The 21,637-nt window shown below is 54.3% G+C and overlaps 2 protein-coding genes across 3 annotated transcripts in view; both read left to right on the top strand.

Annotated features, from left to right (window-relative positions):
* Nucleotides 1-987: 987 nt before the first annotated feature.
* On the top strand, nucleotides 988-5,682 carry NOL12 (nucleolar protein 12). Of its 2 annotated transcripts, none has more exons than XM_060112501.1 (6): nucleotides 988-1,142; nucleotides 2,680-2,785; nucleotides 3,072-3,120; nucleotides 3,643-3,785; nucleotides 4,747-4,844; nucleotides 5,251-5,682. In XM_060112501.1, exons 1-6 carry the CDS (start codon nucleotides 1,060-1,062, stop codon nucleotides 5,414-5,416), a joined length of 645 nt encoding a protein of 214 aa, XP_059968484.1. In that variant the 5' UTR covers nucleotides 988-1,059; the 3' UTR covers nucleotides 5,417-5,682. The 2 variants fall into 2 exon arrangements, with proteins under 2 accessions (XP_059968484.1, XP_059968485.1); XM_060112502.1 differs by having other exon boundaries at nucleotides 4,747-4,868; nucleotides 5,251-5,336.
* A 7,779-nt stretch (nucleotides 5,683-13,461) lies between these two features.
* Nucleotides 13,462-21,637, top strand: part of TRIOBP (TRIO and F-actin binding protein) — a 58,732-nt gene continuing 50,556 nt past the window's right edge. Inside the window, exons 1-4 of the mRNA XM_060113970.1 lie at nucleotides 13,462-13,547; nucleotides 14,045-14,174; nucleotides 15,120-15,280; nucleotides 20,590-20,729. Coding sequence (XP_059969953.1) covers nucleotides 15,167-15,280; nucleotides 20,590-20,729 — 254 coding nt within the window. The 5' untranslated portion in view covers nucleotides 13,462-13,547; nucleotides 14,045-14,174; nucleotides 15,120-15,166. The remainder of the gene's footprint in view (nucleotides 13,548-14,044; nucleotides 14,175-15,119; nucleotides 15,281-20,589; nucleotides 20,730-21,637) is intronic.

Raw genomic sequence — 21,637 nt, 5'->3', positions numbered from 1 at the left:
CATCCCCTGGACTGTAATGATCATTGACCCTGTGGACCCGAGAGTCCTTAAAGGCAAGGGCAGCAGCTTGTCTGCAGTACCCAGCACAGATGAGTCAAGAATGGGGGATTCAGGCACACAATCCCAGCTACTAAAATTCCCCTTCAGGTGTTTACTTACTGCCTTCACATTCGTGCCCTCCTTTTTAGTAGAGGATGTGTTACTACATCCCAACTCCATACTTGGGGAACTGAGGCACAGACAGGGGTGATGGCTTGTGTAGCAAACACATGTGTGGCATGTGTTATGTTATACATACACGCTACATAACACACTTATCCCTCACAATCAGGGTTCTCAAAATTTGGTCTGTGGACCAGCAACATCAGCATCACCTGAGAACTTGCCTGAAGTGCAAATTCTGGGGCTCACTCCAGAACTGCTGAATCAGAAACTCCGGGGTGGGCCCAAGCGATCTGGGTTTCAGCAAACCCTCCAGGGGATTCTGATGCACTCCAACGTTTGGAAACCACTGCCTTACAATACCTACCAAGTCACTATGATTAGTCCTCTTTTACAAACAGGGTGATTGAGGCACAGTGAAGGCAACTGGTCCAGGACCATACAGCTGTAACTGGGGTACCAGGATTCTAATCCAGGTAGTTTGGCTCCAGAAACGTGCTCTTGGAGACCACCACGGAGTTGACATCCAAATCAAAAGAAGGATCAGCAATCTTTGGCCATTCACTAATAACTCTGTATTGAGCACCTACTATGTGCAAGGCACCGTGCTAGGCGCTGGGACCTCTGGGTCTCGCTCTCACCGTTGTTAGTCTAAGAGAGGGAGTGGGGCTGGGAGTCGCGGGGGTGGGTTGGGGAGGGCAGGAATCTTGCCTGTTACAGTCAGAAGAGGGGGACGGGGAGACGGGCTGGGCGGCCCCTTTAAAAGGCGGGGCCTGACGAGCGGAACTGCGGGGCGTCTCTGCGGGGCACTTCCGGGAGGCTGGAAACGCTACACCCGGAAGTGTCAGGTGAGAGGGAGCCGCGCCGCCGAGGCCGCGCCGCCGAGGCCTCACCGCTATGGGCCGCAACAAGAAGAAGAAGCGAGATGGCGACGGCCGGCGGCCGCGGCTCATTTTGAGCTTCGACGAGGAGAAGCGGCGGTGAGTGTCAAGGCTGGACCGTATCCTCTTCGGGCCGCCGGGCAAGGCTAAGGCCAGGTCCGCCAGCACACGCTCACGCGGAGGGCCCTTCCGGTCCCGCCCTCTGGGCGTGGTGCGAAGCTCCCGCGGAAGGAAGCGGGCGCTCTGGGCCCCCAGCCCAGAGGAATGGAATCGTCCGCCCCGCCCTTACTTCTCCTTTCGGCTCCCCAACCTGCCTAGCGTTGCTCTACGCGCCACCCGAGAGCGGAGAGCTCGGGTCTCCGAGCGGTGGCTTCGACCTCTGTAGCCCAGCCCGGCGGCCCCGCACACAGCCGACTCAGCTGCTTTTGATGAACGATGAGTGAATGAAACGAGTGGCTTAAATTCATTTATTCACCAGGCGATTACTAAGCTCCTTCGGGGTGTGCGCGCCAGGCCTCGGGATCCCTGAGTCGGACCCCTAAGCCTTAGCGTCCGGCCCATCACATGTCCCCCATTCAGAGTGCCACCTGGGCATATGGTAGTGGGTCAGTGAAAAGCCTAGCGTTGGGCCCCGGAACAGATGGGAATGGTGCAGCAAGCTCTAGAGAGATGAGAGGGGCTGAGATCAGATAGGGGGAGGGAGGGGAATGCTGAAGCATCATCAAGAAACTCAGGGTGGGACTTCCCTGTTGGCGCAGTGGTTAAGAATCTGCCTGCCAATGCAGAGGACATGGGTTCGAGCCCTGGTCCGGGAAGATTCCACATGCCGCGGAGCAACTAAGCCCGTGAGCCACAACCACTGAGCCTGCGCTCTGGAGACTGCGAGCCACAACTACTGAGCCTGCGTGCCACAACTACTGAAGCCCATGCGCCTAGAGCCCGTGCTGCACAACAAGAGAAGCCACTGCAATGAGAAACCCACGCACCGCAACGAAGAGTAGTCCCCACTCGCCGCAACTAGAGAAAGCCCGCGCGCAGCAACGAAGACCCAATGCAGCCAAAAAGAATAAATAAATAAGTAATAAAAAGAAACTCAGGGTGGCATCAACACAACTTACAGATGAGTCCATGGGCGGGGTCCTGGGCAAATGGGGGGGTTGGTCCAATGGAGAGTTCGTGGAGGTTTGGGTGAGGGTGGCCTTGAAAGCCCCACTAGAAGTGGCTTAATTCACTGAGTAATGGAGTTTGCCAGAGAAGAAAGGACCCTCACCTGTTCTAGGTTCAAAGGCCCTCAGCCTGTGCCCACCGCCTGGCCCTGTTGCTGGCGGCTGAGAGCCCTGGAGGGTAGTGAGTGGAGAGAGGCAGCATCTCCCTCTCTTTCCCTAACCTTACACTCTCTGTGACCTTGGGCAAGTAACCTTGCCTCTCTGTGCCTCAGTGTCTCCCATCTGTAAAATGGGGATGGGTACCTACTACTCAGGTTGCTATGAGGATTACATGAGTTAATGTGTACATTTTTGGAATGGTGCTTGGCACATGGTGAGTGCAGTATTAGGTTTTTGTCTTTTTTTTTTCTCTCTGTGGAGTAAGCTCTTCTTTCCTTGTATGCTGACTTTCTTTCTTGCCTCTGCTGTAGGGAGTACCTGACAGGCTTCCACAAGCGGAAGGTGGAGCGGAAGAAGGCAGCCATTGAGGAGATCAAGAAGCGGCTCAAGGAGGAGCAGAAGAAGCTCCGGGAGGAGGTGCAGAGGGAGAGGGCAGGAGGGTGCCTCTGACTTCCAGGGGACTTGCAGCCTCGATGGCTCGAAAAGGGGCACCTGCAGGGATGAGGGGAGGTGTGGGCAGGCCTGGGGAGCAGTTTATACAGATAGAGACACTGTGGGCCCAGGACTGGGGAAGGTTTAGGGTGAGATCTCCTGGTCTTTCTCTTCAAGTCATGGTCTTACTCACCCTGGAGGTGAGCAGTGCCTCTGCCTGAGGTTGGGCTGAGAGGCCATACTCACCATGTTCCCTTCCCTTTGGTTTCAGCGCCACCAGGAATACTTGAAGATGCTGGCAGAGAGAGAGGAGGCGCTGGGTAATCCCATCCTTGGCCTGTCCTGGAGAATAGCCAACAGGCTGAGTTTATTTATCCCTTGGTGGGTGTGAGGGCTGCACAGAAGCTGACGTCCCTTGTTTTAGGGTTCTTGGTGGTGACCTGGCAGCCAGGGGTAGTCCTCTGCTGTCTCTAAATGTCAGTGGATCAGAGACCAGGAGGAGATCCAAACCTCTTGGTAAACCGATCATGAGCAGAAAGGCTAGCTTCTGAGGCCTGGAGGGACTGGGGGTGGAGGGGTAGGGGAAGCAGCAGCTCCTGGTGTGGCTCCAGCTTTGTCCTGGGGGGGACCAGGGGGTCTGAGGTCTCCCTGGAGCATGAAGGGAAGAGTTGGGGGTCATTTACAGCATTTGCAGGCCAGGCTCTGGAGCTGGGGGCTTCCTGGATGCCCTCCGATAGAGCAGGGGGACCACTGCACTCCAGGGCTGGGGGCAGGGGGCGGTGGCTGGAGCCTGCTTACTTGTGCCCTGGGGCTGAGGCCTGGCTCTGTGCCCATCTGCACAGAGGAGGCAGACGAACTGGACCGGCTGGTGACAGCAAAGACCGAGCCGGTGCAGTACGACCACCTCAACCACACGGTCACCGTGACCACCATCAGCAACCTGGATCTCTCAGCGGCCCGGCTGCTCGGACTGCCCCCGCCTGAGGTGGGTCTCCCTCGCAGCCCCAGGGAAGAAGGGACACAGGGGCAGCCTGGCTGGCCGGGGGTCACTAAGTGCGGCTCCATGTCATAGGATTCCAGTGTGAGGGGCTCTTTCCTCTGGGGCACCCTCCAGGGCCTGGACAAAAGCCCCGAGCCTGGGGCTTCAGAGGCCCGCTCCACCACTAGTGGCTGTGGGAACCTGGGCAGGTCTCTCTGCCTTGTCTGCTTCCCTTCACCACTACCTTGGGGTCACTGATGATAGCAGCTGCCTCGTGGGGTCGCTGTGGAGGATAAAAGTGGTCGATCCACTAGGAGCCCTTGAGAGAGCGGTTGATTGTGATCACTCCCTCTGCACGGTATGTCTCTGTGCCCTGATCTGTGGGGTGTGAGTCATAGCAAGTTCTAACCAGCATTTTTTTTTTTAAAGAAAAGGAACATGATATCATTGAAAATATCAGAAAGCATCACAGCAAGTGCTGTCTTATGAAACGTTTGTTTCAGTTAAACTTGTGTTTGGGTCACGTAGGGGTTTATATGCGTGTGCACGTACAGTCACCAGGTAAACCACAACCCCGAGCATGGGTTACGGTGCCCTTAAGTTCGAGGGCCACCGCTTTATCACATCCTTTCTGAGCTCACACTCACCTTGTATTTGGTGCTTATTCTTCTGTAAGTTCTGATGCAAAGACCAGTCTTCTCTCCATCTTAGAGTTCGTTCATTTGTGAGTGTTTGAGTGTGTCCACTGTAGGCTGTGGCGGTGGAGGACTTTGGAATCCAGCTCTGCCCGTGTCATCCCTGCTTTAGGGCACACGTGGCCTTTCCACCCACGGCCTTCTCTGAGCCCCGGCCCAGGGGAGGGAGGCGGCAGGTCATGCCCCCGCGCGACAGAGCTGCAACTGCTCAGGGTGCCCAGGCCCCTCGATCCACCGCTCCCTGTGACCGTCCTTCTCCTGTGCTTCTTTAGCAAGGGGCTGGGCACAGGTCTGAGGAGGAGGCGGCGTCTGCGGAGAAGCCGACCAGAGCCTTACCCAGGAAGTCCAGAGACCCTCTGCTGTCCCAGCGGTGAGCCCTGGCCTGTCCTCCCCTGTGAGCCTGCTGCTATGGCTGGCGTTGTGAGGGCGCCTGTGGTGGGTGGTGTGGGGCACGTGTGGGGCCCTGGGCAGCCCTCTGCTCTGCTTGTCAAGTGGTCCTCGGCCTCCCTCACTGCCCCCTACCTCCACCCTCTGAGAATGTCTGACCCTGGGTACCCCTAGTGCCTGGGGTAAGGGCCTTTCTTGCTGTGAGCTGAGGAGCTGGCAGGCCCTCTGGGGACAGAGCGTGCTGCCTTTGGAATGGCGTCCATGGCCTGTCCTGACTTCCCCTCCATGAGCTGGGCCGTCAGTCACCCCCCTGCCCACACTTCCACCCGCACCCTGTTCCCCAGGGTAGACTGAGGGCCGAGCCTCACCAGGCTTCCGCCCTCCCACAGGATCTCCTCTCTCACGGCCTCGCTGCATGCGCACAGGCGCAAGAAGGTCAAGAGGAAACATCCCAGCCGGGCCCAGAACTCCACCAAGAAGCCCCCAAGCGCCACTCGTACCAGTAAGACCCAGCGCCGCCGGCTGACAGGCCAAGCCCGGCACAGCGGGGATTGAGCCTTGAGACCCAGGCCGTGCCCCAGCCTTGGCTGCAAGGACCTGTCCTGTCCCAGCTTGGCTGTCCCATAAGCCAGCCTGCACCCAGGTGCTGACTCCCCAGCCCAAACTTGGGAGGCCAGCATCTCTCCGGCCTGGGGCTTGGACTCCAGCCGACGTAGGTGGCTGAGAGCTGGCCTCCACCAGGGGGAGCCTCCAGGGTCACGTTTGGGGCATCTTCCCAAATGTATACCCCACCAAACCTTGATTACATTTGTGAAAGTAAGCACACGTGTGGACGGTTTGTCCCTGGCCCCGATGCCGCACGCCGAGGGCAGGCGTTTGGGGTGGAGGGAGCTGCTGGGGTGTGGGTCATCCTCGCTGTCCAGCAGTCCTCCCTGTGGGCACGAAACGCTAGCGCTAGGCCCGGGCCCCCAACCCGGGTGAAGGCCAGCGTCACCACTGCTAGAAGCCAGGGTCTCCCTGCAGCTCTGGAACCTGGGCTGGTGGCTGAGCAGAGCTGGGCTCTGCCTTTTCGTGGCTGGGACTTTTTGCCTCTTCCTTCTCCTTGGCCTTGCTGGCCTCCTTAGCTGACATTGAAGGGGTGGAGACGGGGGAGTCCCGGAGTATTCCTCACACCCCCAAACTTGGGCAGCTTCCCCAGGCTTCCAGCAGCTCCCAGACAGAGCCCAATAAAGAAGGAGCGATTAGTCCCTTGTAAAGAAAATACATCTCCACTTGCCTGAAAGCCTCGCCCTTTCAGAGTAGGCCCCTCATGAGGCCGGCTGGTGCTTGGTGAGGCCGGCTGGTGCTTGGTGAGGCCTGCTGCTTTTTCACACTTCTTCCAGGGAGACCTTCAGGTGCGGCTTCAGAGCCGATGGAAACCAGCCTGTTAGTGACCCACGTCACTCACACTCCTCACTCTTCTCCTGACTGAGCTGGGCTGGTGGCAGAATCCAGGTCCAGCTGCCTCAGGTGGATGTGGTGCCAGTGAGGACAGCCGGGCATCTGTTCTGGAGACTGTCAGACCCCACTTGCGCTGACTGGTTCCTGTGACTCTGGGCCAGGGCACAGGAATTTCAGGTTGCGTCCTGATTAGCGGAGCTGTGTCGGGCCCTGACACTAGGGCTGCAAAGGGGAGACACATGAGCTCTAGGCCCCTGTGCAGCTGATGGACTAGTGAGTGTGTGTGAGGGGAGCGCAGGTTCTGTTCAGCCCTGGGGCGTGGGGGCTCCTGGAGGAGGGGAGCAGGGATCGGGGGTCTGCAGAGCCGGCCTTCCCCTCCACTCACCCTGTGGCGGGGCTGCCAGGAGCAGCCCTGGCCCTGCACTGGGCGGGCGTTCTCCCCTGTCACCATCAGCCCGCCGCCTGGTGCTGGCTGCTGCAGGTCTGAAGGCCACACCTGGCCATGGGAACGTGAAGCTCAGGGCTTGTGGCTGGGAGGCCCGGTGACCTGGCTTCTTGACTCCTTCCACCTGCTCTCCCTGCTGCCTTCCTGTTGTCCTCCCCGTGCTTGGGGTGGGGCGACTTGCCCCATTTGGCTGCCTCTATCCAGGGCAGAGGGCAGAGCTTGTACAAGCTGTCCAGGTGGTTCTGGTACTTGACCCGGGGCAGTGAGTCTCTCCCTCACAGCCCCTTGTGATCAGGAGCAGAGATGAGCCTGGGGGATTCGCACACACAGCCGGGCTGGGGTTTGAGTCCTGGCTCAGCCGCTGGCCCACTGTGTGAGCCCCTCACTGCTGACTTCACTGGGACTGCCTCCCCACGTGTGAGATGTTATAAGACGCCTATCTCGCAGGCCTGCCTGGAGGCTGAAGGGAGACCACGTGCATGAACCGCTTCCCACGGCTCCTGACTTTCCCAGGTGTGCCTTCCGTGTGTGCGTGGCTGCCACTGAGCCGCCGTGCCGGGCTCTCTTCTCCATCCCCAATGACATAGGATGTTTTACAACTTATACCTACATTTGTACTAGTATTAAGTTCTCATCCACTCTCTCCCACGTGTGCCCTCAGAAACCAGCAGACCAAGGAAATTGAATCATGGTAATTTTTGCCAATCCTAAGGTTGAAAGTGATAGAGTCAGAACTCTCTGGAGAACTTGTCTTTTCTCTCCATGTTCTACCTGGATTCTTCCTGTCGCTCCCCATCCTGTGGGCCCTGTGGTTTGGGACCTCTAGGAGCTTAATCAGGAATGATTAGATTTAGCTACATATAATATGAAACAAGATTTTCAAATAACTGGCTGGGCTTCCCTGGTGGCGTAGTGGTTGAGAGTCCGCCTACCGATGCAGGGGACACGGGTTCGTGCCTTGGTCCGGGAAGATCCCACATGCCGCTGAGAGGCTGGGCCCGTGAGCCATGGCCTCTGGGCCTGCGTGTCCGGAGCCTGTGCTCTGCAGCGGGAGAGGCCACAACAGTGAGAGGCCCGCGTACCACAAAAAATAATAATAATAATAAGTAAAATAAAATAACTGGCTTATGTAAGAGAGGAATTCTTAGGTTAACAAAGATGGAAGGTAGCTAGCTTGGAGTGGAGATGGCAGGCTTTCAGTTTTTTGTTTTGTGCCATTTTCAACACATGGGTTCCATCTCGTGGTCCAAGATGGCTGCCTGAGCTTCAGCCATCATATCTGCCTCTCAGCTGCAGGAAGGAGGAAGGGATGAAGGTCAGGGCCCTCCTTTTAGGAACACTTGATGCTTGTGCTATTAGGCAGGTGGCAAAGGCTTAGGGCAGGAGGAAGAGGGAGCTCCTAGTTGCAGGGAAGGCTGGGGTCCGTGGTCTATTCTGGAGAACCGTGTACCCACTAAGAATTGGGGATTGCGTTACTAACGGGAGAATTGGTATTGGGGTGCAAGCAGCAGATTCTCACACAGGAGCCAAATATGTAAAGGGCTGTCCAGAGGGGATCCAACTGTGGAACTAAAGCCATAGCAGACGCTCATCCAGATGTTCCTATTACCTCACTGAACTTCCCAGATGGGTCAGGCCTGTGCTAGTGAAACAAGGAGCAATGGCCATGGTTACTGGGAGCCAGGCCTCAGCTCAGTAGAGGAAAGAACTCTCCTAGTAGGATCTGTTTTGGGGTGGCCTGATTCTCCCCCGAGGGCTGAGGTGAGCAGGCCGGGTGGAGCTGCCCACTAGCGCAGGGAGGAGGAGAGGGATCTAATGTTAAGCCTCAGCTTCCTTCCTCTCCAAAATGCCCTTGACCTTGATGTTCCCTAGACTTGAGCTGTTGCCCTCCCTTTAGCTGTGTGGAGGGCTCTGGGGAGGGGTTCCCAATTCATCCTGAGCTTGGAGGGCTCACTGCCTGCTCTTTTGTGAGCAGGTCCATCTTAGAAAAACCCTCCTGGGACTTCGTTGGTGGTCCAGTGGTGGTTAGGACTCCGTGCTCCCAATGCAGGAGGCCCGGTTCGATCCCTGGTCGGGGAACTAGATCCTGAATGCTGCAACAAAACTAAAAGATCCCACTTGCTGCAACTAAGACCCGGCGCAGCCAAATAAATAATTATAAAAGAAAAGTCGTCCTGTTCTGAGCAAACATCTGCCTCCTCCAGATGCCAGAGAAGCTCTTTAGGTGTTTGCACTCTGCCCTCCGCCTTTCTCACCTTGGCTCTGAGCTGCCTCCTCTGGGAAGCCTTCCTTGACACCTGGCAATCAGTCATTTCTCCATCTGGGCTCCCGGGATACTTTGCGTTTCTTTCTTTTAAACACTGAACATATTATAACCTGGTTACCTCTTTCCCCCGAGACAGGCCCTGAGCTTTCTGAATGGGAAGTTGTGTCAGTCATTTCTGTGTTTCTGCTCTTGAAACAGGACCTGAATCGCTGTAGGTTTTTGGCCAGTCCTGGCTGGATTACACTGGACCCATTCCCCCTCCTCACAGGTAACCCTTGAAATAATCTTTTTGAGATTTTCTTGGCCCTAGTGCCATGCTTTCCCGTCTGCAAGTTTCCGAATCTAGTTTTTTCTGCTCATCGCCACAACCATCTCCCGTGGGCCCTTGCTGAAACCTTCCCTGTCCAGTGAGCTTTGCCCTCTCCCTTCCCCCTTAGTCACCATGATTGGCAAATAACCAGAAGAAGGAGGATGGAAGACAAATTTATCAAGCACCTCCAGTGTGCCAGTGATGACATTAACTCAACAACAGCACTGTGAAGTGGGTACTAGCTCCATTCAACAGTTGAGAAAACTGAGTCTCAGGTTAAGTTACATCAAAAGTTACCCCGTTATAGATAATAAGACATGATCCTCACATCTCATGAAGGAGACAGACACATGGAGATCACCCTGGAGGTCGGTTCAATAAAGTATAGGCCCAGGGGGGCACAGAACAGAGAGGAGGTGACATTGAAAGGAGTCTTGGAAGATGGCTTGGCTAGGTGGATGGGAGAGGGGATGGGCAGGCAGAGAGCCCTTGGTGAGCAAAGGGGTCAGAGGAGAGGAGAAAGCTGCAGAGGCCGGCAGGGACCAGACCCTTAAGGGCCTCAGATACTGAGCTAAGGATCTGGACCCTTATCTTGGGGCAGTGGGAGCCTCCGATGTGGGAGTAGGGGTTGAGCCTGGCGAGAGTCAGAGTCAGGGATTCATTTGAGAGAAATCTCCCTGGTGGCAGCGTCAGGGTGCACCCGGGGGACTGGAAGCTCCAAGACCCTCAAGCAATAATCCTGGGGAGGGGTGGGCAGACCCTCCTGTCATGCAGGCACCACTTGCTCTCGGTTACCAAGTGTTTACTGAGCACTGGTAGGGAAGTGCTTAGTAAAGCACCAGTATTGGGTGCTTAGCACTGGGGATACACTGGTGAGCAAGACAGGGTGGTCCGTGCCCTCCAGGGGCTTAATTCCCTGAGCTGTTTCTATAGGGACAGAGAGGAGGAGAGAGAACATTTACTGAGCACTCACTGTATACCAGTCCCTCTTTACCTGGTTTAACTCACTGAGTTCTCACCATAACCCCACAGGGTAGGTAATTCCATTAAGCCCATTTTGCAGGTGAGGCACATTGAGATACCCCCCAACCCTACCCTGATGTCCTCCAGGACACTGTTTTAGCTGAGTTCTAACTGCTCACTCTCTCTCAGTTGGAGCTGGGATTTAAGCTGAGGGTCATCTCTGGCTGGGCACATGTACATCTCCAGGGAAGGATCAAGAAGGTAGATATACCCAAGCCATGGGTCCTTCTGCAAAGAATTAAGTCACACCCTAGATACATACGTTAACACTGCTGGCCTAGCTGAACAAACCCAAAGAAACGGGAGGCGGAGATCCAGGATCTTACCTCCAGGGGGCGCCACTCACGTGGTCGACAATGTGAAAGACACCCCAGGAACAACGGGAGTCTTGCACAGGATCCCCGCAGAGTGAGCCCTCACCTAAGGCTGGGGAAGCCAAGGAGGGCTTCCTGGAGGGGGTGGGCATTTAAGCCATCACTAAAGGATGAAAATCTGTGATTTACCATTTCAGAGACACTGCATAAAAGAGAAGTCCTGAAGATTAGTTTGATTTGACTCACATAATGTTTAAAAACAATTTGACTTAGCCATATTTAAAATTTTTTGAGGTTTTATATAAAAGTTCAGATTTCCAGCTTCTCCAGCTTCTGCAGGCTTTGGATCACCACTTTACAGGGTAGGTAGCTTTGGGCTGGAGCCAACCCTGATGACCACTTTAGAGACTCATACCTTCCAGCCCCTGCTCCACTGGGTCACAGCCCCCTGCATCGCTACCTTGCCTGCCCAGACCATGTGACACTCCAACAGGCCTGTGAGACCGGAGGCCTGGGATGACCCTTCCCGCTTGATCAGTGAGGAAACTGAGGCTCAGGGGGGTAGAGTGGGATTAGAACTGTCACTTACTGTTCTGCTTCCCCAAATCTCTGAAGAGGTATGTCTGCGCCGAGGGGAAGGGCGTGAGCCAAGGGGTAGAGGTGAGCAGGCACAGACTCTTCAGGGAGCAGAAAGGGCAATGGGAGGCTGGGGCTAAATGGTGACAAGTGGGATGCTGCCCTGGCTGCCACCATTATGCCCTGAGCCATTCCACAGAACTCAAGAGTGTGTTTTCAGACCAGGCACTGTCATCGAGGGTCTCGGTGGCTTTGGGCAACTTTCTTGAGTCTTGAGTTTCCCATCTATACAATGGGGTTGTAGCTGCCCTTCCCATCACAGGGATGAAAGTACCACTGTCCCCCACAGGAGGGGGCTTCCTCCAACAGACCCCTTCACTCGTCCCAACACACCCTTGGCTCACCGGCCCCCTTCAGGACCCTGGCTGCTGCCCACCCCCAATCCCCCCACCGCAAGTGTTTTCCCTGCCCTGGAGGAATGCAACCAGGTAGCTCCAGAGCTGCGGAGAGCACTCAGGACAGCCCACCAATCCCGCCCACTGACTCTCCCCCTCACCTCCTTATTCTTTCCCCTCCAGCCTCGCTGCTTCTTTCCCCTCAGCCTGAAATGCTTTTCCCAGGACCTGCAGGCTCACTGCCACGTCTTCTCCAGGTCTTTGCTCAAAGGTCACCATCTCAGAGAGGCCATCGCCGACCACCTTATTTATTTATTTTTTAATGTTTAACATTTTCTAAATATTTATTTTTGGCTTTTTGTAATGTTAAATAAGAAATAGAGCCATTGGAATTGTTTTATTGACTAAATATATGTGTGTATATATATGAGATCTAGCTGTAAATACTTCCTGACCACCTTATTTAAAAAATAATGCTCTCCCCACACCAGCCACTTCCAACCCCCCGACCCCTTCATTTTTCTCCTTAGCACCTAACACCAGCCGACATACTCCATATATTGCTTCTTTATCATGTTTGGGATCTGTTTGTCTCCACGAGAACGTAAGTGCCACAAAAACAGGAGGTTCGCTCTTTTGTGCACTGATGTGTCCTCAGCACACACAACGGACAAAGTAGGGGCTCTAAGTATTGAATGAAGTGTCAGGAGTGCCACGCTGAGTTGGCTCCAGATTTTACTGGTTGGTAGGGGCTAGAGAGCTGGGGCCATACCCTGCTTTTCAAACTCAAACCAAGCACCCACCCACCCCCTGACTCAGAGAGGTCAAGTAACTGTCTCAAGATCCCGTGGCCTCACTACAAGTGCTAGAGCCTCACGGCTCTCTGTTTTGCTTACAGTAATTGGGACTGAGCAGAAAGATCACTCTCCTTGTTACGAAGGTGTGCTTTCACCCACTCCGTCTTGTGCCAGGATGACCTGTTCAGGGGTCTGTCTCTCCCCCTGGTCAGTGGGCTCCCCCTCTCAGAAGGAGCCACGTTTTATTCATAGCCCTGGTGCCCAGCACAGGCCTGGCATGTACCAGGTACCTGTGAATGTCTGAGTGAACTAGTGAATGAAGATGCTCTGTATTGACCAGTGGAGTCCAGACTCACCAGGGTTTTAGTCTTGGCTCTGCCACTTACTAGCTGGGTGACACTGGCGAAGTAGTTAATTTCTCTGATCCTAGTTGCTGTGAAATGAGGATCTTGGTACTTAATCCTTCAGGTTACTACGTCCTCGTAGATGTAAAGCTTTTGGAATAGAAGCTGGCGCATAGTGCAGAATGTTCGCTTAGAAAAGAAGGCATATTTTTTAAAAAGGAGGAGCTTTGCATTTTGTGAGTGAGCTCCACATCAGTGGAAGTGTGCAAATGGATGTGCAAATGGTTGAAAAGCCCTGGGCATTTCATTTCATCCTCACAGGTACTACTGCCACCTCCATTTTACAGATAAGAAAATTGAGACGCAGAGCCAAAGCCAGCCTAGGAGACTGTGGCGGGAACGAACCGAAGGGAAAGAGATTAAAAAGAGCCAGAATCAAAAAGAAAAAAAAAAAAAAGAGCCAGAATCGCCCGTGCCAGCCCTCTCAAGAACCCCCTGGGAACCCTGCCACTGCTGCTCGGGCTGAGCGTGCAGCGGGTCTGGCACTCGGAGGCATCTGGGCGCCGCCCGCTTCCGCCCCACCCCTTGCCGTCGGGTTGTCCAATCCCAAGGTCTTCATGTAAATGAAGCACCTAGAAAGAGCCTATGCGAGAGCGGCAGGGGCGTGGTCTTCGTCCACCTCCCAGGCAACGTTCTGATTCATTGTTAAAATAGAAAGGCTGTGACCCCTGGCACCTCATCCCAGCACCCCCTTGTGTGTGGAAACCCGAGCCGAGGTTAGTACCGCGAGCGGAAAGGTTGAGAGGGAGGAAAGGCTAGTGGGAAAAGGTAGAGGGGTGAGGGACACGGGGAGGGACTGTCTGACTAGCTGGATGGAGAGAGGTCCAGGGGTCCATTCCCCGGGTGGGGCATGCATGTCCGCTGAAGGTTTTTCATTGTTATAGCCACACCTAAAGTGCATTTTAGAGAAGGATTCTGCCAATTGGTTGGGGGTGGGAGGGGGAAGCAGGAGCAGTGAGGGGCATGTGTATAAGAGCACCCCACACCCGCCCACAGGGGATTAAGCTGCTTTCTCAGTCCGAGGCGTTGCTCCTTTATGTGGCGGGGTTGGGAAGGAACCGCCCAGGCTGGGCAGGACGGATGCCTACCCTCTGCACTACTGGGAACAGGGAACGGCGCAGGGAGATAACAGCTCGAGGAGAATTGGAGACCCCGGGGCCACTGAAGGGCCAGTGGTGCCCCCAACCTCCACTGTGCCCTGCCACTTCCCCAGGTCTGATGGTGAAGGAGCCAGGAATCTTCTCCCTGGTTGCCCCAGGGGAGGATGTGAAATTCCCCAGCTCTCCCCCAAGATTGGCAACTAAGGCCAGATCCCCTGCGACGCTTTGGAGGAAACTCGACAGGTATGAGCAGATGACCTGGGGGCACAGTAAGGTGCATGTGTGTTTGGGGATATGGATTCCTCTCACCCCACCCCGCTTGCTGGGGTGAGGAGAGCATCTTCAAGTCACTCTTCTGACGGGGCTCCCCGCCCCGCCAGGGCTTGGGGTTGGAGCCCTCAGTGGTGCCCAGAGGAAGAGCCATGTGCTCACCACAACACCAGGGGTTCTCTTTGGCTGAGCTCTGCCAGACTTGCGGTGTGACCTTTTGTTCACTTTCATCCATGATTTTGTCCTCAATTCTGAAAATACCTGGCTGGCCACTTGCCTCACTCTCAATGTTTCCCAAGGGACCTGTGTGAGTTGGCAGTGTGATCCAGTGTCCCTCACGCCCACCTCTGAGAGGATGGGGAGGCACAAAGACTGGGTTTGAATCCAGTTCAGCCACTGGGACTTTGAACAAGTTATGGAATCTCTGTGAGACTTAGTTGCCTCATCTGAAATTGGCATTAATTTGATCAACAATGCAGGATAACTGTAAGGCAAGGGTACTCAAACTTTGGGGTGCATTGGAATCGCCTAGGAGACATGTATAAAATGCATTGTATAAATGCCTTGTATAAGTACCTCACCTCCAGGGATTCTGGCTGGGTGGATCAGGGAAGGAACTGGGAATATGCATTTTATGAGCAGCTCAGCTGAGTCTAATGCAGGGTCCTCAAAATACACTTTGAGCAACACTGCAGTAATGACTAGAAATCACATGTCAAATGTTTGGCAGGGTGCCTGGTGCTTAGGAGGTGCTTAATGAGTGTCTGTTGAGTGAATAAGTGAACAGGTGAAAGAATTGATGGATAACCTCATTTCATTGGTCCTTGGCTGTCTGGCGGCAAGCTGGGGCTGGAGTCCAGGTGGGCTGCCAGCCAGTCAGCTGGTCTTTGCCTCCCCTCCACCCCTAATTCTTCCCAGGTCCCACCATCGGATTGCAGGAGCTGCCCTGGCCTGATTCAACTGATATGGAGGGGGTGGCTGGGAATGCCCCCTGTGAACACTTTGAAGCTAATGTGCTTGCCCAGAGATGCTGTCAAAACTGCTTCCACCCTGAGGAGGCCCACAGAGCAAGGCATCAGGTGGGCAGGCTTTCCTGAGTGGTGGTTTGGGACAGGGGAGTCTGTGATGGGGGTGCCTGGCTGGGCCACTAACTTGCAGCTGAACTCAGACACTGACCTTCCTTGTGGTCAGAGCCTCAGTTTTCCCAGTCTGTACAATGAGGTGGTGGGACCATGTTAATGCTTCCCAAATGCCAGTTATTCTCCTCCTGCTCTTATGATTTTTTTTGCCAAGCCTCATATAACCTATTACTTACCATACTGTCCATTAAATCAATACGCATTTTTTCACTTACATTAAAACAAAACTTTACATCACCACCACAAATAGAAAACTAGAATCATATTCTTTATATAGAAGGTTCAAAGGAAAGAATAAAAGAAGAAAAAAAAACCAACCCAGAAATGTCACTAAATTCTAACTAGAGAGTGTTGTCAGCTAAAGGTTCTGAGCCCGAGCCCTGCTGCCTCTCTGTTAAAAAGGGAGATTGGTAGGTGTTAGCCATTAAAGAGACCCCACATCCCCTGGAGACTTTCTCCTTGAAGGTACTGAAGGAGTGAAAGGGGAGGCATTTTCTCACTTAGTGGTGGATGGATGAGGTTTCAGGCTAAGCCCTGGTCCAAGTAAACCCAGAGCTATGAGGAGCACGGGACTGTGAATCTCCAAGGGCGCTGCAGCCTTAACCCCTTCATGGCTCTGTCATTCTCAGTGAGACTTGAGGCTCCCCTTGAGCCTGGCCGCCATCTCCATGCAGGCATTAGCCTCTAAAAGGTGGCCATTATAAGGGAGTTGCTGTTCAGCTTTGGAGCCAAGAAGACCAGAGTTCCAGTCCTAGGTTTGCCATTTACCCGCTGTGTGACCTTGGGCCATTGACTGCTCTGGTTTCACTCTCCTAATGGGTAAAGTGGGGCAACAAGTCTTCTCACCCAGGGCATCTGGCCCTGCTTAGCCCAAGTCACATGTGGCTAATTCGATACACATTCGTTTCCTTTCTTCCTCCTTCCCGACCAGAAAAATAAACCTGGGAGATTCTTTTCTACCTGTCCTGATACCTCCAAAAACAGCTCCCCTACCCTCACCCCCAAGTTCAAGGAGCAGTTGCCTGAAATCCCTATGAGTCCATCTCCCATTGCAAATGACCTTCTCCCCATGGGTGGGGAGATGGCAAGCCTGGAACAGGAGGAGAAGCTTGGATTCAGACAGGTCTGGGTTCTAGTCTCAGTCCCACCACTTCCCAGCTGAGACCTTGGGCCAGCTCATGTGTTCACATATATTGAATCGGTGCTTAAAATGTGCCAGGCATTATGCTAGATATTGGGGAAACAGTGACAAATAGAGCAGACACAGTTCCTGGTTCATGGGCTTGTAGTCTAGCAAGAGAAATGGAGACTAAGAAAGTAATCATACAAATAATTTTTTAATCATGGTTGTGATAAATGTTGTAAAGGAACAGCAAGTGGCATGAGGGTAAATGATAGGGCATTCGGGGAATGTTTCTCCAAGGAAATGATACTTTAGCTGCTTGGTAAGGGCTATGAGGGCATCGCCAGTGAAGTTGGGGTAAGAGGAGAGGAAGGGAACAGTAAGTGCAAAGCCCCTGAGGCAGAAAGGAGGCACACTGGAGGGTGGAGAGAAGCCAAGGATGGAGAATGGGGTGGGGGCTGGGTCTCACCGGCCTGTGGGGACTTGTGGACATGCTGAGAACCTTGGACTTTTTCCTGAGAGGCATGGGGAGCCACTAAAGATTTTAAACAGGGGAGTGATGTGATCAGATTCGCATTTTCAAAAGTCACTCTGACTGCAGGACAGAGAATGGACAGCAGGGAGTGAGAGGGAACAAGGTAACCAATGAGGAAAAAGTGCAGTTACTCATATCAGAAGTGACAGAGACTTTTTTTTAAATTAACTAATTTTATTTTGGCTGCACTGGGTCTTCATTGCGTCACGCGGGCTTCTCTAGTTGTGGCGCGCGGGCTTAGTTGCGGTATGTGGGATTTTAGTTCCCCAACCAGGGATTGAACCCAGGCCCCGTGCATTGGAAGCATGGAGTCTTAACCACTGGAGCACCAGGGAAGTCCCTGATGCTGGAGATTTTGAGATGGAGACAAAGGACACATTTCAGAACTAACTGAATAGGAGAATCTAAAGGATTTGGTAACTGAGTAACGTGGAGGGGCTGGAACATGGCTGACTGCTGTGTTATTTTCTGTGGCAGGGTTCTTGGAATGGGAGGCCCGTTTGGAGTTGTTTGGGGTGGTGAGTGGGAGGTGCCTGGGGGATGCACTGGAGATGAGAGGAGTTTACTTAATATGAGGAGCTCAGGAGCCAGACCTCTGCAGGAGATGGAGGCTTTCAAGTCATCAGGATCTGGCGCTCATGAAAGTCCTGCTCATGGATGAGCCGTTTCAAACACGTAGAGTCCCAAAATCTGTGTGTTAAAAAAGCATACCCGGGCTTCCCTGGTGGCGCAGTGGTTGAGAGTCCACCTGCCGATGCAGGGGACATGGGTTCGTGCCCTGGTCTGGGAAGATCCCACATGCCACTGAGCGGCTGGGCCCGTGAGCCATGGCCGCTGAGCCTGCGCGTCCGGAGCCTATGCTCCACAACGGGAGAGGCCACAACAGTGAGAGGCCCGTGTACCGCAAAAAAAAAAAAAAAAAATCCCCCCAGCCAGATCCTTAATTACACTCCAGCACACACTCATCCCTGAGGGGCCTGATAAAGGTATCGCCTGGGGCTAGAGCCAGTTCTGACATCTTCACCTATGTTAGAAAATGCAGGGACTTCCCTGGTGGTGCAGTGGTTAAGAATCCGCCTGCCAATGCAGGGGAAATGGGTTCGAGCCCTGGTCTGGGAAGATCCCACATGCCGTGGAGCAACTAAGCCCGTGAGCCACAACTACTGAGCCCATGTGCCACAACTACTGAAGCCTGTGCGCCTAGAGCCCACGCTCCACAAGAGAAGCCACCGCAATGAGAAGCCTGTGCACCGCATTGAAGAGTAGCCCCTGCTCACTGCAACTAGAGAAAGCCTGCGCACAGCAACGAAGACCCAATGCAGCCAAAAATAAATAAATAAATAAATATATTAAAAAAGGAAAAAATAAGAAAGAAAGAAAATGCAGAAAGGGCCCCAGGTCACAGAGCAAACCTTTCCCAGAAGCTTGCTCCAGCTCCTCTATGATCCTGGGCTCTGGATGCATCTCTGCTCTGCTCTCAGCTGAGTCTCCCAGGCTGGGCGGTGTGAGGAGGGTTTATCCCTGGAAATCACACAACCTTGACCAGGTCATGGCCAGGTTCTGGATGGAGGGGGGAGGGTCTTGCTGTATGCCAGGCCCCACACATTCCTTTTCAATGCATCTATTCTTAAGTGTATTTAACATTTTATTGATTTAACACTAATAAAATTCTATTGAATGTTTTTACATTATTTATTATATTTAAGATGTACAGACCTGGTGGTGTTCTAAGCCCTTTTACTCATATTAACTCATTTAATTCTCATAACACCCCTAGGGAGTGGGTCCATTAATCACCTCCGTTTTGTAGATGAGGAAACGAGGCTCAGAGAGGGAAGTCACTGGGCTGAGGTCACCCAGCTGGGAAGTGGAGGCGCCAGGATTGGGCTTGATGACTGTCTGAGGCCAGAGCCCGTGCTGACCCGCCAGACAGGAAATCAGAGCTGGGGATTAGTTGCTGGGCCTACTCGTGTGGATGGTGGGTAGTGACGGGGGCTGGAGGTGAAAGCAGGGAGGAGGTACCACGACAGGCTGGGGCTCCTGCTGGGCCCAGCTGGGCTGGGACCCCTTGATGATGCCCAGAGTGCCGCTCCCTCCTCATTCACGCGGCAAGGTCCCCAGGGTAGCCAAGGCGCCAGGCCGGGCTGCAGATCTGACACCTCCCGCTATGGAGCGCTGATCAGAATCTGGCTCCCGGGCAGGGGGCGAAACTGAATCCAGATGGGCCTTCCTTCTCTGGCTTGGATGGCGCGGCAGACACCCCAGCCCCACTCCTTGGCACTGCCCAGGTCCCAGAGTGGCGGCCTTCTTGGAACCCGGAGACTCTGTGCCCACCCCAGGGCTGCGGCCAGGCTGTGGCCTCCACCCCGGTTCTGGGCTCCAAGGTCCCCAGGGAGCCCATGCCCAGGCCCCCGCCCGGCCCTGCTCTCAGGTGAGCTGCGAGGATCGGGTTCCTGCGGTTTCATGTCCTGCATTGTTCTTGGCTGGGCCCCGGCTTATGAAACAGTAATGAGGGGCCCCTGCTCCCGCAGCCGGCCCCTCTAAGGTTTCCACTGCCTCGGCTACTGCCGCCTCGGCCCAGAGTCGGGGCCTGGGAGGGCAGCAGCGTGGGGGCCTGAGTTGGAGCCCCCCGGGGACGAGGGTGCTGACAGCCGCCAGCCGCCACTGCCGGAGCCCGCCGCCCAGGTAATCTGAGAGGAGGCGGGGTGCAGGGTGCCGTGGCCGCTGTCCCCCTCACCGGAGGGAGGGCCCTGCCACCCTGGGAGGTGAGGAGGAATGGGGGGGCCTTCCCGCGGGCGAGCAGCCGTTCCCCCCGGGTGAGCCCAGCACCAGCCTTCGCAGGTGTGGCCCTGCTCAGGGCAGGAGGGAGAGAGAAACCCTCAGTCAGCTCAGGGGCCCTGCCCCCAACCCCTGGAGCCTTGACCTTCCAGCCCTGGAGCCCCCTGGCCCTCCTTTAGGAGCGCACATCTCTCCTTTTCTCCAAGGTCTTCCCATCTCCTCCTCCCTCAGACTACCTCTTCCTGCCTCAGACATTTTCCTTCATTCTCCGGGCTAGCTTAATCCTCCCTCTCCCTCCTCATCCTTGTGTTCTGGTGGTGATAGAAGACCCTTTTGGATCCTTTCGTGCACTTCACATCCTCAGGCACATACTCATACATATGTGCCGACACACACGTGCTTGCTTGTGTACACAAGTCAGGTGGGTATGCTAATGCGTGTGTTTATAAACACATATAAATAAACGTACATGCACTTATGCAAACAGACGCATCAGTGTACCCACCAGACATGCATACACATGCGTGCACATGCGCATAATTGCACACACGCATACTTGCACACACGCAGGAATTTATACGAACACATACCTGTAGACATGTGCGCATGCACATACCCTGTACCTCTGCCAGCCCCCAGCTTGGGTCCCAAGGAGCACTTGCAGTCTGATGGACAGCTCTCCCTGAGAAGTGGAGATCCCAGGAGGAGCTGTCTGGAGACTCTTCCACACCGCCTGGTGGGGGGAGGGGCTGCACAGGGGGAGGGGAGCCCCCACGTGGGTGACGAGCTGCCTCCTCTCCAACTCTGTCTCAGGAGCCCGGGAGCCCTCCAAGTGCTGAGGCGCCCTACTGCGACCTGCCCCGCCGCCCGGCCGCCCCTGAGGACCCGCTCGGTGCCTCGACCTCCAACTGCCAGTCTGTGGTGGGTTCAGGCCTTGGGCCAGGGCCTGAGAGGTGGGTAGAACTCTGGGGCCTGAGGAGGGGTTCCCGGGGTTGGATGCCCTCACCCATCCCGCCCCACACCCCTTCATGATGGCAGCCTCCATCTGTGATGGCTGCTGGCGTGGGTCACATGGTCAGTCCACTCGGCCTGGGTACAGGCAGCAGTGGGCATGTTCCATGGGCCCTAGCTCAGGGGATGGAGCAGCTGTGCACCCACCCTGCAGTGGGCATGGCCCACTCACATTTCCTGGTTCCCTTTGCACAGCTTTAAAAGATTAAACAGCCTCAGCACCCAGGGGTGCTTTTTATCACCCACCTGCCTGACCATGCACCACCCCTAGGCTCTGGAATTCCCTCCACCCTGGGGCCTGAGTTGGACCGAAGTCCCTCTTTGGGGCCATGGTGCCTTAGGAGGGCATGGCTGAGGGTCTAGAAACCTGGGTTCCAGCTTCAGCTCCTTCCCTGATGGGTTGTGGGACCTTGGGCAGGTTATTCCCTCTTTTTATACCTCAGTTTCCCTGTTTAAGAAAGAAGAGGGATTGAATCAAATCAGCATTGTTTTGCGAACATGTGTTCCTCATAGGTAGGCATTATTTTAAAAAAACAAAAAACAGCTCTGCCATCAAATGTGTTTCAGAAAGTCTGGTATAAACAAATTTGAATATCGTTTTTGCACGACTTGTCAGAGCTTTTAGTTTGCTAGCATGCACTGTGCTTTTGGGTGGGGAAGGTAGGAGAAGAGTGTAATATGTCTCAAACTTATTTGACCACAGACCTCTTTTAAGGGTCATCACTTATTTCTGTCTCATAGGCCAATTTGTGGGTCACTTTTTTTTTTAATTTTAGAATTTTATTTATTTTTTATACAGCAGGTTCTTATTAGTTATCCATTTTATACATATTTGTGTATATACATCAAT

This window comes from Mesoplodon densirostris, chromosome 11, assembly GCF_025265405.1.
Source record: "Mesoplodon densirostris isolate mMesDen1 chromosome 11, mMesDen1 primary haplotype, whole genome shotgun sequence".
Classification (NCBI taxonomy): domain Eukaryota; kingdom Metazoa; phylum Chordata; class Mammalia; order Artiodactyla; family Ziphiidae; genus Mesoplodon; species Mesoplodon densirostris.
This window is presented reverse-complemented; position numbering and strand designations above follow the sequence as displayed.

Excerpts from the sequence above, each read along its gene's own strand:
- NOL12 (XM_060112501.1), top strand. The coding sequence starts at position 1,060 with ATGGGCCGCAACAAGAAGAAGAAGCGAGATGGCGACGGCCGGCGGCCG. Across the intron at positions 1,143-2,679 it reads TTCGACGAGGAGAAGCGGCG|GGAGTACCTGACAGGCTTCC; the intron begins GTGAGTGTCAAG and ends CCTCTGCTGTAG. Across the intron at positions 4,845-5,250 it reads GACCCTCTGCTGTCCCAGCG|GATCTCCTCTCTCACGGCCT; the intron begins GTGAGCCCTGGC and ends GCCCTCCCACAG.